At 47.7% G+C, this 16,019-nt stretch overlaps 1 protein-coding gene across 3 annotated transcripts in view; it reads right to left on the reverse strand.

Moving 5' to 3' along the window:
- Positions 1-426: 426 nt before the first annotated feature.
- LOC144932778 (sodium/potassium-transporting ATPase subunit beta-1-interacting protein 3-like) overlaps positions 427-16,019 on the reverse strand; it is a 168,967-nt gene continuing 153,374 nt past the window's right edge. For all 3 annotated transcript variants that reach the window (XM_078857224.1, XM_078857225.1, XM_078857226.1), the window contains 4 exons: positions 5,841-6,065; positions 3,497-3,557; positions 2,912-2,996; positions 427-824 (listed from right to left, as the gene is read on the reverse strand). In XM_078857224.1, the coding sequence (XP_078713350.1) occupies positions 815-824; positions 2,912-2,996; positions 3,497-3,557; positions 5,841-6,065 (381 nt within the window). In that variant the 3' untranslated portion in view covers positions 427-814. The remainder of the gene's footprint in view (positions 825-2,911; positions 2,997-3,496; positions 3,558-5,840; positions 6,066-16,019) is intronic.

The raw sequence follows: 16,019 nt of genomic DNA on the forward strand, positions 1-16,019 counted from the left end.
GCCGATGACAACGTGGGATCTCTGTGGACTACGTGAGAGAATCTTCCGGTCAATGACAGCACTGCCGTTCAATTATACTGCGATCCTTTCCCAGTGGTGAAGTAGAGTTAAATCAAGACTGGAAAATATACAGAGGTAGAAAGATGATCCCATTCATCTTCATTTAACTCTCTCCACAGCGAGCTGTGGAATGTAGAAATTCCCCACTGAGGGTGACTCACAACACGAGCCTCTGTGGGACGAGAGACAGCAGAGGCACCACCACAGGTAGCGAGCACATGGCATTCGTGTCAGGATCTTCATTAAAAGAAGAGCTAATTAAAGTGGGACACGATTGAAGCTGAGCACAGATTTATTGCCATACTTCTCAAAGGCATTTTTTTTTGCCAAATAGGTCAGAGAACAAACCCACCACCACCACCCCCTCCCCCCAAAAAAAAATTATCGTTAAAAACAACACCAACAAGGACTTGAACTCGCAGGTGACACTTTCTTTTTGTGACATGCAAATTACAATTCCTGTGTCGTGGACATCACAACGGCGCGAGGCCTGGGAGCGCGAGGAGGGTGACGGCGGCCGGGTGACCACCGGCGGGGAGGAGCGAGCAAGCGAGCGCCCCACCGCCCGCCTCGGACGGCTTGAGGAGTGACGACTTCGGAGCCGCCCGCGCGCACCGCGCCGTGCCGCTTTGTGTCGCTCTTCGCCGGGCGAGGTTGGTCGTGGGCCCCCGCTGTGACCTCCCGCTGTGACCCCTCTCCTCCCCCATGCCGAGCCAGCGCCGCGGAAGGAGAACCCAGAGGTCTCCGCAGATGCCTATTTAGGCCTGCAGGTCGACACACGCACGCAACAAGACAAAGATCCCCCGTGTAGCCTTAATACACTTTTGGGGCAAGTGCTGCTAGCGGGCACCTATGAAGGCCAGCACGGCATATGAGGGGGTGGGTGGCCAGCACCACGCCAGGCCGTCTTTGTCTTCCAAGTGGCGATGTTTACACACCGCACTAGGATCACATTTAAGGCTGAATCGACCTAGGGGTGGCCCAGGGCCGGTTCAGATAACCATCGCTGGTGTTGACTGTAAGTGGGAATTGAACTCTGGAAGCCGGGTTCGTAGCGCAGCGCGCTAACCGCTACACTACCACTCCCCATAGGCACACGTACACACACATTCACACACGTGCGCGCACACACGTGCAGAACTGTATCCACCAGACTCTGCTCTGTGTAATTTTTTGATTGAGTAAACGTTGTTGACTTCCATTTGTGTTCCTATTGTTAATGGTCAGCATATGGCGCTGCCTCATGCTTTCACGCCGTCCGGGACCTTTAAGGTTATCATGACATGAGCACAATTTACGCTGATGCCGGTTCGTGGAAAATAGTTAAACCCTGACCTGTGGGTCAATTAATTAGAGTGTGGAATTCACCGCATACTTTACTCAGTTGGCCAGGTGTGCTTCATGCATCACCCAAAGCCTGCAAATTCTAATTGTACTCAGGGATAGATTCAGCCTCTCGTCCCTCGAGAGTTTGTAAATTAAGTACCACTTTGTGGGAAGTCAACAGTGATCATCCTTTGGATAGACTGGTCCCTGCCACGGGAATGTGGAATTTCCACCACTCGTTCAGTGCCATAAGAAAAGAGCAACGCTACCCCTACGCTCATTTGAGCATTTTAACTTTTTTTTAACAATACTTAACCATTTCACTTTCATAAAATAATCCAGGAAATTAATCGAAGCATTATAGTTTAAAGTAATTTAATATTGTTTTAAAGTAATTTAACCTCTGTCGATCCACGACTAGATGAAGGCCTCCCCACAGTGTTGGTCATGGGGTTTGTTTGACCAAATATCACCTGACTGGCCAATGCAAGTTGATGAAGGGGTGAGCCCAGGACCGGTTCACACATCACTCACCACCGACGTTTGCCACTGCTGGGAATGGAACCTAAGCCGCAGGGGTCAACAGCGCACTCTTGTTTTGCGTGGTGCAAAGGAAGTTGGCCCACGAGGCCCGTGCGTCTCCTCCCAAGGGAGGCACCCGCCTTGGCGTTGAACCAGCGCACACAGTGGCCGACTGGTGGAAAGTGCCGGGGGATATATTTTGTTCTTGAAATGAAACGTCGCGGGGCCATTTGATACATTGTGCCTGCAGCACATTACCAGAGGGTACTGGGACAGGGCTCATAACCAGCGCACCTCGGATGCGAAAAGAATAAAATGAAATCAAGCGAGTGGGCGGGTTTTTATATGCGGCACGGCATCACCGTCCTGCAAGCAACCAGGGCTCGCATACAAAGAAGGCCCGTTGGCCTTTAGCGGGCTATTGCGATCTTGGTGGATGATCCTCTCCACAAACGTGTCTGTCACACTTGCAAATAAGGAGCCACTTCTCACGTGCAGAATGTAATTGGATATTTTATTCCGCTAATTAACTGGAAAAATGTGTACTTCTTACGAAAGCCATGTAAGTATCCGATAATGTTCCGACATCACGATATCACGACGTGACCTTTACATGTAAGGCTATCAAATCTCCTGGTTTGGCCAAAACTGTCCAGGTGGCCTGAAGATTTTTTTTTTAAACTAGGATTTTGCCCCCAGTTTGTTTTTCTCGCTTCATGTTATGGCTTCATGCTCAACCCCATCAGGATAAAGGGCGGCGCTACCTGAGTAGTGAGCAAGGGCGAGTGGGTGAGTGGGCGTGGATATGTAAAAGTGGGTGGGGCTTACAGAAGGGTGGGTGGGGTGGGGGCATCCAGCTCGCCCTATGTCCCAGTTGAGCCTCCCAGACATTCGGTAGCTTCACTTTAAATTGGCCGACTCAGTAAAACATTTCGAGGCTACCCTGGCCACCTGCAGAGACATTATAATGAGCGGCAGTCCAGCTGCCCAGGCATATACTCACAGATAGAGCGGCTGCAGCTGTAGGTATGACATCTTCTGCGAGCCCCGGTACGCCGCGTACGAGTCAAATCCACCGATGAAATCAACTGTGGCCACGGAGACACACGCGGCACGGGCGTGAAGCCACACACAAGGTAATCGCGCTCGCCAGGTGATGGCACGGGGTGAAGGGGGAGAAAGCAAAACAAGACAAGTCTTGGTGATGCATATTAACGCAGGTACTGCAGGCGGTGGTGTTTGGTTTTGGCACGGTAAGGAGAGGGGCCCGTGCTTGTCAACTGTTGCGCTGCTGCTCGAGATCCCAACGGATGGCCCAATCGGGATGAAATTGTGGGGGGAAATTAAAAAAAAACGATGAGTCATAAGTATGTAGCTTGAATGTCATTTTGATCCCACTCAGCCTTAGGTTTCATCAGTTTTTTTTGTAATCGTTTGATTCTCGAGCCGATGCCGTATATCGCAGCGGTGGACGGTCGCATAGAGGCGCGAGGCAAATACAAAGCGGCGTTGCGCGCTCGTGTGCTCCACCCATTTGCAAAAACAACAGCGAGCGCGTTGGGGGAAGCGATGTGCACGCGGGACTCACAGCTGTCCTCTTCCTCCGTGAACACGCTGATGACATAGCAGGCGCAGACAAAACACACCAGCTGGCGACACGTACAAAGAGAACAAGAAAACGTGAGTTCCTTACTACTTTGTCTCGACGCTGTGCAAAGCGGGAGAGAGAGCGCCACATCAGAATGGCAAACAACAGAAGGCCTCCCCCCCATCCCCCCACCACCTTGCAGTGGTAAATATTTCCTTTTCCACCGCATCGCAATTAAATGTCAACAACAACAACAACACCAAACACAAATACATTTGTTCCCTTCTTTATAAATAGTTAAAAAGTGTGAGTCAGGGGTGTGGAATTCTTCACGTTTTAAATATTTAATAAAGAAACATTTCCGTATACATCGCTTGCATGCCTGTGCAGGCGAACTTAGAATCTGAAACGGGCCCTCGGTTTGGGATTTCATACTTGTAATCCTCATTGTGAACAATTACCTTAATCTCTGTCAAACACAACATTGGCCAAGTACTGACATTTGTTTCAATTGCACCATTTCAAAGTGAGATTTCCCCCTTCGGAACGACTCTGCTCAATTCGCCCGTGTACCTGCGAAATAAGAAAGCTTCTGCCCGCTACCGTTCCATTAAGGAACCATTACGGGCAAATTGTGACCATCTGATTACAGTCCCTGGTAATCGCTTCCCATTAGATCGACTAATTCCTATCTCGCGTGGATTCTAACGACGCGGACATTAAATTAGCTGGCTACAAATGAAAAATGGCCAATTAACCCAAGAAGCCCTCGGTGCATTCAGAAATCACCGCCTAAATAAACAACGCCAAGCCGGAGGGGGCGGGGGGAAATAATTATCCCGACCGTTCACTTGGGCGTGTAAATATTAACAGACAGATTTGAGACGCGACCATCGCGAGAAAGCCACGCAGACTCCAACCCCCACTCGCCTGTGACGGTAAAAAATGATTTGGCATTCTGAGGGTCCCATTACACGCGGTAACGCTAAAGGTTACACCCCAACTTGGCCACGGTTTCACCTGAATGTAAAATGAGTAATGGATTTAATTTATAGGCTGCGCAATTTTTTTAAAATATTTTTTTTCTTTGCACACTCTGCGGGGCGGTCATGAGCGGGCATCCGCGGAGGTGGAATCGTCGCCTGACGCCACACAGCTCTGATTCGAGCCAAGCACAAAAAATGTAATAAATTATTGCGCCCCGCATTTTAATGACATTCCTTGTAGAGGAAATGCTTTGACTTTGAAGTTCTGTCAACAGAAAGGGATCAGATTCAGTTTCCTTGTTTTATTTATTTTTTGGCCTCAAGGGACCGTATACGGATCATTGGTAAATTATTAATTTAAAAACTGGACCGGATCATTTCTTATCGGTGTAAAGTGCAAATAAAATCTATTTCAGTTTTCTTACAGCCTCCTTTTGTATAGTAACGTGGATTTCTCTGGCTAACCTGTCCTTTATCCCAATAAAATCCAGTGTTTGCACTTCACATTCACTCTTAATAAATTGGATTTATATTTTTTTCTCTGTTCATCCAGAAGGGATTTTTTTAATACAAACTGCGGCCATGTGCACACACTCCCATTGATATCAGCCGATGCCCCGCGCTCCCAATTCTCCGGCTGCCGCTGCTGTGCAAGGGTTACACCGGCAAGACGGGATCTGCCGCTAGCAGCCGCTGCTGCAGCTGCCAGCCACGGGGTTGATTGGAGCCTCCAAATCCCGGCAATAATTCCCATTCCCGGCTCCACGCCGGGTCGCTGTTGGGGATGGTCGGAGGCTCGACACGACAAACTGCTCTTGCCCTGCCCTTACGCCTTTATCTTCATTTTTTTCCCCTTTAAGCGGCGCCGGCAGCCAGCGGGTTGGAGGGCTTCATCCGAGCCCGAAATAAATAAGACCCCCTAATGAGCTCGTACTAATGGAGCGATAAGGAAGCAGATGGCAGTCTGTACGTTGTTAACCTAACAAACAAAAAACCCCGCAATCATTTTCACATCCCCTGCGAAGGACTTCTGAATACAAAAAAAAATCCGTGGAGATCCGACTGTTCTTTCTCGAGATATTCACGCTCGTAGAAGAAGGCACAGCATGCCTTTGTTCAATAATCGCCAATTATTCTCCCCGGTCTTCCCTCCCCTGCCACTGATAATGAGAGTTTAAAAGCACGACAATGGCAATATAGCGACTGCACGGACATACACACACACGCACACACGTACACACAGACATACACACGCACGTACACACATACACACGCACGAACACACGCACACACGCACGCACACACGCACACACACACGCCCGCATCATTCGCGGGGGGCGGGGGGGGAGACGACGTACCGCGAGCACAATTTGGCAGGCGCTGTGGATGACCTCGACGAACTGGAACTCGAGCGGACATTCCACGACGCCCACCGCCACGGGCCCCGTCAAGCCGTCAGACACCGTGTCGCCCGCCACCGAGGGGCCCGGCAGCGCCGTGGGTGGCGCGGGGGGGCACGCCGAGCCGTAGTCCCGCCACCATGAGCGGTGGTACGAGATGTTGAACGTGAGCAGGTCGCTGTCCTGCGGAGGAAATTCGCGAATTCCGGTGGGGGGGGGGGGGGTTAATTTCGTCGGCGTTTCCGAAAATTGCAGACACCAAAAACGAACGTCGCGATCGCCGTTCGCCGCCGCGGCAGCGGCCGGTCGCGAGCGTTGGACCTCGTGGCGGGCGCATGGATAATCTCGCACGCGGAACGGTGTTGATGTTGGATCGCACGCACGCACGTGTATGCGTTCCCGCGCATCCGGACGATGGCAACGCGATGAGGACAAACGCGGCGCAATTCGTCTGGCCACGCAGCAGTAGCAGCAGGCAACACCGCCTCGAAGGGGATATTCACACTCGCGGCCAACGCACGCGGCAGTCTCGCGTAATGCATTAATTACGGTGAAAAGCTCTTCATATTATTCCCGTTAAATGCCTCTTAATGTCAGCCCTGCTCGTGATATTCATATACATCCGCGATAGAAATGAACCGCACGCAAATATGCGCACGCGCTCATCCTACATAATATCTCCCATCTGCAGCCAGTTCCCTGTTGGGCGCCCTAAATTATTTAACGACTCATGGCTTCTAACACTCGTACACATCCACCAGAACAATGAACACGGCCGATGGAGCCGTGTAGAAAGTAGTTAGCACACTGCGCCGTGAACCCAGCGAGCCGAGTTCGCTCCCGGGCACGGCTAACATCAATGCCGAGCGACGTCCGAACCGGTGCTGGGCACCCGCACGGACCAGCGTGGCGACGTATGGTCATACAAACTCCGATGAACGACACAAAGCACGGGGAGGCCTTTGTCCGACGGAAGACTGACAAAGGGCTCGCAAATCATTTCGTGTCACATTGATTGAAAACAAACTGTGCTCGCTCGTTCGGTTGTACGATCGCACGTCGATAAGTGGCTGCCGCACCCCCCCCTCCCTCTATGAATGACGCAGCCGAGTCACCGCGAAGCGCCGGGAACGCTTCACAGAGGGTCGCTGTCACCACCAGGGTCGTGACGGCTGCATATCCATCTGGCTTCTAATGACGCGCCGCTCAGGGAACCAAACAAGGCCGTTTCACTCCAGCGCTCCCCCTGTGGATCATTTTAAAATGTTAACTCGGCGCCTCGCTTGAGTGGACGGCTGTTGTTGTTTTATGGCTGTACCTATGTCACCGTGAAGAGAATTGGCCCGTCCATTAAAATCCATTCGTGCTCCTCGCCAGCAGAGTCTAAGCGGAGTGAGAAACCATCCATCCTCTTCTTCTTGGTTCTTTCGGTAAAGTCACGTAGAAGGGAAGTAATAAAATAATAAAAATAAAACATTATTTTTATTATTTTATTACTTCCCTTCTACGTGACTTTACCGAAAGAACCAAGAAGATGAATCCCTGCAGTCACGAAAGCTTTAAATCAAAATTCATCCATCCTCTCTTCATGACCTCTCCTAAACCATACCTCCAATCTCCACACTATTTTCTGCGACACTTCACGAACGCCATCTCTCACCTGCGAATGCATTTTGTTTTGTTTTATGAAGTTGGGTGGGCAGAGGTGGGGAGGGGGGAAAGGTCAAACATGAATATCACAATTCACAATGATGCGCCGAGGCTGTCGGTGGAATATAACTGGGTTTTTATTTAGAAATCGATACCACTGTACGTGCATTTGTTCAGTGGTAGTCCTGAGCAGAAAGTGGCACCACTTTTCTTGCAGCATAACTTTAGTGCCTCCAATGTATTTACACAGCTCAAACGAGTGAATTATTTGATAGCCTTCTCGTTGCTAACGGTCATCACGCCGTTCACTATTATCGGCCACGTAAAGAAGTTGGAACCGCAACAGCTGACGCCATCCGCGGAGGTTACCGACGAGCGAGCTATTTACTCTGGGCTCATGGACGATGAGCCCAGAGTATACCCCGAGTTCGATTTCTTGCCACAGCTAGCATCAGTGCTGATCGATAACTGAATTAGTCTCGGATGCTCTGCTTTACAAACCCGCACTGACCAGCGCAGTGAAGAATGGTCAAACAACTCCCATGACCGACACAACGTCAGGCCTTCATCCAGCAGTAGAATGACAAGGGGCTGTACATTTAAACGTGAACACACCACACGAGCGATCTGATTTTAGGAAAGGTTTTTCTACCGACGAGCACATTCACTCCTCCAATGAAACTGCTGGTGCAGTAAAATACCACAGAAAACCCACGACATCTCACAGCAGTATGGGCTTCATGGAAACCATATTGTTATCACTTTGGATAATTGTTCACCTTCGTTAGATGCCAAAGAACCCCCACATATCCTAGTGTAATAACATGGCATGTCTCCCACAATCCACAACACGGGGTGCATTTAGGTGAAAACCCGGTCTGTCGAGGCGACAGCGTCTGAATGAAACAGCACACGTGCTTGGAGCATATATACGTAAGCTGGGTTGGAAGGGGGGAAAAGGGCGCCTTGACAAAAAAATATGCATATCAAGAGGAATTTAGCATATTTATGGGAAATGCAGGTATGTGATTAGTACTACTTATGACCGTGCATTATGCAGGATTAGCAGCATCAAAGGGAAGGGATATGGGAAATGCAGGTATGTGATTAGTACTACTTATGCCCGTGCATTCTGCAGGATTAGCAGCATCAAAGGGAGGGGATATGGTAAATGCAGGTATGTGAATAGCACTACTTATGTCTGTGCATTATGCAGGATTAGCAGCATCAAAGGGAGGGGATAGGGGTAGCATTAATAAAGGGAAAGAGTGTTAATAGTATGTAGCTGCAGTAACTAAAACCACCACGTAAACAACTAAAGTATAAACTACATAGTATCATCAGTATACTAAATATACTCTACAATAAGCTGAGTTACTAACAGTAAGTAATACATTACAATTCTACGTCGTAAAAATATATAATATGCTTCCATCTAAACTTTATTCTCTTACATCACACGAGTCTACACCGTACTATATATTGCCATAGACAAACCCAACATAAAATTATATACTGTATTGCTGATGAGGGAATTCTTCTGGGATGGATGGTGGTGGGACTCTATACCATAGAGCCCAATGCATATCCGACCAGGGACACATTGCCAGTGAACTCAAACACGTACGCCAAGCTCTTAAGGCTAATGGTTACTCTGACTACAAAATCCGCAAAGCCATCACTCCAACCATCAAGAAGGATCCTGTTGAGGAGCCTTTCAAGACCATCACCTTACCCTACATTGCTGGGGTCTCAAAAAAGATCTCCAAAATCCTGATTAAACACAAGATCCAGGTCCGATTCAACACAGTACATAAAATCCGTGATCTGGTCCCGTCTGTAAAAGATGTGGTTCCAGACATACAGTACCCTGGCGTCTACAAACTAAGTTGCCTCTGTGGTAGCAGTTACATTGGAGAAACCAAACGACATGTCTCGGACCGCATCCTTGAACATAAAGCAGACTTGAAACACGGTAGGACAAACACCTCAGCCGTGGCAGATCACTGTTACAATTCAGTGGGCTCACATGATATTGACTTCTCCAAGCCATCTGGCTACCATGAGAGATTCGTTCATGAGGCGATCCACATATACAAACACAGAGACAATTTCAACCGAGAAGATGGATTCTGGCTTAGCAATCATTGGAAGGACGTAATAAACCATTTCGGATCTTAACTGAGTGTGTTCACGTTTACGGTGACTTTCAGACCGCGTTCCGCTCACTGGAATTGTATTCTCCGCAGGGAATGGATTCTTTGCTCCGCTGCAAGTTTCCCATTGACATATTTCGTTGCTTCCTCTTAGTATCTTTCACACGACGGTCAATGGTACAGTGTATAGTAACAAATAGTATAATATTTATATGCTTAATACAATGTACAAAGTAATATATAGTATTGTAATTGTATAGTCAATATACAGCAGTGTGATATACATTAGGGTGGGTAGAATAATACATAGTGTAATATTACAATGTATAAGGTATAGGGTGGTTTATAGCAATACAGTATATAATTTAATGTTGGGTTTGTCTATGGCAGTATATAGTACGGTGTAGACTCGTGTGTTGTAAGAGAATAATGTTTAGATGGAAGCATATTATATATTTTTTACGACGTAGAATTGTAATGTATTACTTACTGTTAGTAACTCAGCTTATTGTAGAGTATATTTATTATACTGATGATACTATGTTGTTTATACTTTAGTTGTTTACGTGGTGGTTTTAGTTACTGCAGCTACATACTATTAACACTCCTTCCCTTTATTAATGCTACCCCTATCCCCTCCCTTTGATGCTGCTAATCCTGCATAATGCACGGACATAAGTAGTACTATTCACATACCTGCATTTCCCATATCCCCTCCCTTTGATGCTGCTAATCCTGCATAATGCACAGGCATAAGTAGTACTAATCACATACCTGCATTTCCCATATCCCTTCCCTTTGATGCTGCTAATCCTGCATAATGCACGGTCATAAGTAGTACTAATCACATACCTGCATTTCCCATAAATATGCTAAATTACTCTTGATATGCATATTCTTTTGTCAAGGCGCCCTTTTCCCCCCTTCCAACCCAGCTTATATATATGCTCCAAGCACGTGTGCTGTTTCTTTCAGACGCTGTCGCCTCGACAGACCTGGTTTTCATCTGAGGACGGCTGCTTGCGTTGTGGCCGAAACGTCGTGAGAATTGTTTTATTATGTTTTATTTTTATTATTTTATTACTTCCCTTCTACGTGACTTTACCGAAAGAACCAAGAAGATGAATCCCTGCAGTCACGAAAGCTTTAAATCGAAATTTCTGCCCACTGTTTACACACCCAGTGCAAAATCCACAAACAACCTGTACTCAACACTTGGGCCCTCTCTCCTCAGCAAATCTGTTACATTTCGTGCCAAAAAAAATAATCTATCAATCCTATTTTAATTTGTGCTGCCTGCTTCTCTGCATTCCCCAAAGACGATATGCGTATCTGAAGATTCGTTTCAGACAAGACCGCGCGCCGGGCTCTTCCGTTCGCTCCGCTGCTATTGTTTCCGCTGAAATTTAATTACTTTCGCTCACAGACTGCGCAAGACGAGACAAGATGATCACGCCATCATTTGATCGCAGCGTGCACTCGAAAGAACGGCTTTTGTTCATCGCTAAAATTATGCGCCGGGCCCAGATTTTAATCTGACACGCGTAAAAAAAAACAGGGAGCCACACCAGCTTTAAATATTAAACTCATTATGCAACGGGATTTATTTCTTGAGCCGTGGAAAAAAAAAATCTCTCGGTCAAAACAATGGCAAGAATTCACGGGGTCGACAAACCGCGGCGTTCTCCTGATAGCGACGGTGACGACGGTGACGACGGTGGGTAACTTTCAAAATCGCTGCGGGGTAACGATCGTTATTCGCATTGCAGTTAGAATCAGAATATTTTATTTACCCTGGAGAAAAACGATGAGCTGGTATTTTTCACAGGCACCTTGACGGCTAAAGAAGGCCTTCCGCTCCTCCTCACAAGCTAAGAGCGCTTTACTTTGTTAATATAATTTAAGCTATACTCTTTGGTTCTTTCGGTAATTTAAGCTATGTTCGAGGAAATCTGTCATGATTGTATTGTTTTATAGGCACTGCTCTGTCCTGAGCCCATGCGGTAATTTTTCATGAACAAAACGTTTTAGTTTATATTGGCACGAGAGGACTGCCTGGTGGACACTGCATTCAATACACGTGAGATGCACCGTTTACTTATCAACGGGAACAATGTACAGCACTTGATGTTCTATGATTAAAATTAATAAATGCCTAAACTCCAAAACTTTACTTTGTTGTGCCCAGTTGATAAGATGTCAGTTATACAAGTAAAGAAAAAAGTAATCATGCACTAAAACAACCTTTACCATTTGAAACGTGCCAGCATGACATGCCTGGAATAAATTGGTCGGGCTGGAAAGGTTCTTTGCATTCCTGGCTTGTTTCAAATTCATTTTCAGATTTTTTTTTTGCGAGTTGTTTAAAAAGTAGCAAAACGTACGCTGTTCCGTGATTTTCTATCAGTAAATACATCTAAAACTCTTATCACAAAATCAACGCAACCGACCCAGTCGCTCAGTGGCGCGCCATCGGAAGATTTCGAGTTCAAATCTTGGCTGGGGGTTGACTCGGCCCATCATCCTTATAGGTGTCGCAAAAGTGAGTACTACTTTGTGGGAAAGTCATCATTGGCTCTATGGATAGATTCACCACCATAGGAATGTGGAATTTCCACCACGAGTTCAGGGCTGTAGATGTGAGATGACCACCATCTCAACGCTCACCAGAGATCACGGAAACGTTGACTCACGCAAAACAAATGTCTGCCTCGACGCAAGACCAACTTGCAATTATGGCAACACTGAAAATACGAAAAAAAAACGTTTAAATGCCACAATGTTACGTCCGTGCAGTCTAAAACTTCCCGTCGGTCGCAACTGGCATTTACACAAAAATAAGAGTGGCCGGGAAAAACGGTAAAAATGGCAACAAACCTAAATGATGATTCTGCATAAATGAATGAATTATCATGGGATTCGTGAGCGGCAAAGGACAGCCAGGGTAGCTGGTGCCGCGCCACCAATTGCTCTGCTGCGATTCGCCACCTCCCCCCCCGCGTGTCTCGCCACTGCCTTGCGGACACACTGTGCATTATTAATCACGGGCCCTTAAATCGCTTCGTACATCTCATCATTAATAGGCAAGAGGATGTGAATATAAACTCTAAAAGTACAAATATATATTACATTCATATTGTCAAGAACATGTAGCTATTATTCAATTAACCTCTACGGTTAAGTGGCCCAGTTCGAGGGAAGAAATACATAAATAACCACGGCGAAGAAGAATAAACAGCTCGCACCTTCTTTTTGCTTGCACTATTTCTCTGCCGCGTGTGACTTTTCTCCTGAATAGCATTATACCGTGATTCAAATGCTGGATTTTGGTGAATGGATGTCCCGTGGGTCTAAAGTCCACCGTGCCAAGCGACCAAATCTCCTCCTGGGAGTTTCTGAGCCGTGGCGCTTGGATAATGAACCCTGTTTACCTGCCCCAACGAGCCGCTAATGGGAATTGAGCTGCTGATGATCTCGTGCGGGAATGACTCGAGCCTTTCTGTATTACCCAGCGGCGTTCCGCTCTGTGTGACGTAGGACTTTGCAGGCGCCCCAAGAACAGCACGTTGCTTCTGAGGGCTGAGGTTACTGGAGTTAATTGATTAGACGAAGAACGTGGGATGACAGCAGCTTCATCTAAAGGGAAGCACTCGAGATCTCTAAAAGGCAAATGCGCGAACGGTTTAATCTGCCCCTCAACGAGCGCCGTGGAACAATCGTGGCTCTGAATCTGTTCCCTTTCTCTTGCAACTCCAACATCCGCCGCCGTTGGATGTAAAAACAAAAACGACGACAGTTAAAAAAATAACTAAAGGAATGCGCCGTGTCCTTTTACAATTGGGCAGTGAACAACGAATTTCTGATTGACGGCCATCGCGTGCGCTCGTGCCCCATCGCGGCGCATTCAGTCGGCACGAGTGGCGCGGTGCGGGCCGCGCGTTCGCATCGCAGTGACGGAGCCCGCTGAGCGCGTGCGCGCCACTGACGTGATCGATTGTACGTGCGCATTGCACGTTGAACTTCTTTCGAGCCGTACGTCACTAACCGTTGCTAATCGGAGGTGCGGGGGAAGGACAACGCACTAGTAACAAAAAAAGCAGTTCTAAAGAAATGTGCCTTCAATCTGGATGCGAAACAAGTGAGACGGAGCGAGACAGAGAGAGGGAGAGTGAGACTGCGCAAGACAGAGTTAGACCGTGCCACACCTTGGCAGACAGAGCCAGACGGTGGCGAGCGGTGGCAACAGCAGAGGCGGCGAGATGATGCTCAACCGCCTGCTATGGGCTGGGGCGATTGTGCAATGAGGAGTCTGCGAGTCGCCCCCCCCCCCCGAGCAGGTGTCCCGAGTCCTCAAGCTGTGCCGTCGATTGCATATTTGTCGTCGTTCATGTCGCAGATGATGACTTGCGCATGGCCACCGGCTTCAATTTCCCCTCCTTCCACCCAGGAGACGGAATGGAAACGGCACTGCCCTGCATGTGATGCGATCCCGCGCGTCCGTGATGTGAATGGATTCCACCACCGCGTCTGCCGCTCCCTGCTTGTATCCTGCAAGCTCCCTCGCCTTCTGCCACCCTGCCGCTACACTGTTAGTCCCGGGGATTTGGGGGCCTCCGTTTAGATAAGTCTTCGTAATAATAATAATGCCGTTGAGTTTCGTATCGCGTCGTTCGGACAAACTGCATCTCACAATGGCCGAGGAACCAGAGGCAAACTGGAAGGCAGCCAAGAGGTAAGTCGTCACCAATGGCTGAGGATGATATTTCAGTTAGGGAGTTATTGATGTTCAAGGTATGGTGAGAAATCGATGTTGTGACAATAATAATAATTGACATTCATTGTGCTCAATTTTCAGTCAGCAAATCATCATCAGCCATGGTCGATCCACTGCTGAATGAAGGCCTCCCCAAGCCACTGCTGCTCCCTCTTTGATATCCTCAATGTAATCATCTACTTAGCACTTGCGACCAGAGTCCATTCTAAAGTGTTATGATAATTTGGTACATACAGCCTGTAATGAGATTCTATTCAAGAGCCGATTATGATCATCATTTTTGCAGCGCCGTGCCACGACAGTTCCTCCAGTGGCTGACTGCACGTGGCACGTGAACTTGTTAACGTACCACACACATCACACATCGGAAAGACTGCCATCGCTTCGTACACGTGTATCGTGAATCGATTTTATTGAGCCCCGATGAAGGCCGACACGGTGCAAGAGGGGGTGGTGTGGTCAGCACCACGGCCAGTGCGATGATTTCTTGTTGTTATTATGCACTGCACCAGGTTCTCATGTAAGACCGAGCCGACCGAGGGGAGGCCCAGGACTCGCTGGTGATGTGAGCAGTGGCCGGGAATCGAACTCAGGAACCCAGATTTATTGGGCTGTCTACGGATTCTGTGTGCGTACAAAGAGCGTAATAATTTACTTTAGAATAAACAAGGCAGAGTCATGAACATCGTTTAAACAGCACATTTATGCACAATTTATCTTTGTGCTGAGCAATGTGGAACGTCAAGGTATTTCAATTCTGATCTGTAATTGTAACTTTTAAACCGTCAATTTTTAAATCTTTTTATTTGTATTCCCCAGTCACAAAAAAATGCCATCTGTTTTCTAGTTGTGTGCACATTTCATTATTTGCCTTGTACCTTGGCCCTTGATCAAGGCCAATTTTATTTTAAATTCCCAGCGCAAAATTGCACGGTTTATCTTGCTGTTTTTTTTGCCCGCGCTCGTTATTTCACTTCATTTAATTCTTCTCAGGCGTCTCTTGAAAAAGTGATGATGTATTGTCTCGGGGGACTGCCACCTGGCTAAAGAAAGGTTTATTTATTGTTGTTTGCTCACGCAGGAAGTCATCTCCGTCGTGTACAAGCGCAGTGTGTGTGTGCGCGGTGTGCGCGCATTCAATTTTGAGAGGACAAATTGATCGCCATTCTGATGAGTGTTGGCACAGTAGTTCGCAAACAGCCCTGCAAACCTGCTCATCTGAGTGTTGATTTCCAGCCACCGCGAAACATCACTGGCGAGTAATATCTGAACCGGTCCAGGATCTCCCCAGTATATTTCAACACCGGAAAGAGAGAAGGGGACCAGGCATGGTGCCCATTGGCCACAACACTACCTCGTCGTGTACGGTACCAGCACTTGCTCCAACAGTCCGACAAAGGCCAATGTGGGATCGTTTTGTGTTGTGTGCCAGAGACCAGACCCGCTGCGTCAACTCTCTTTGCTCCCACCTTGATAATGGGAGAAGTGGCATCAGTTGTTACTGCTCGTGGAGCGTTATACAGCTCCTTCTGCGTGGCGAGCCCGGTTCAAATGGCC

This window comes from Lampetra fluviatilis, chromosome 5 (assembly GCF_964198595.1).
Source record: "Lampetra fluviatilis chromosome 5, kcLamFluv1.1, whole genome shotgun sequence".
NCBI classification, from domain to species: Eukaryota; Metazoa; Chordata; class Hyperoartia; order Petromyzontiformes; family Petromyzontidae; genus Lampetra; species Lampetra fluviatilis.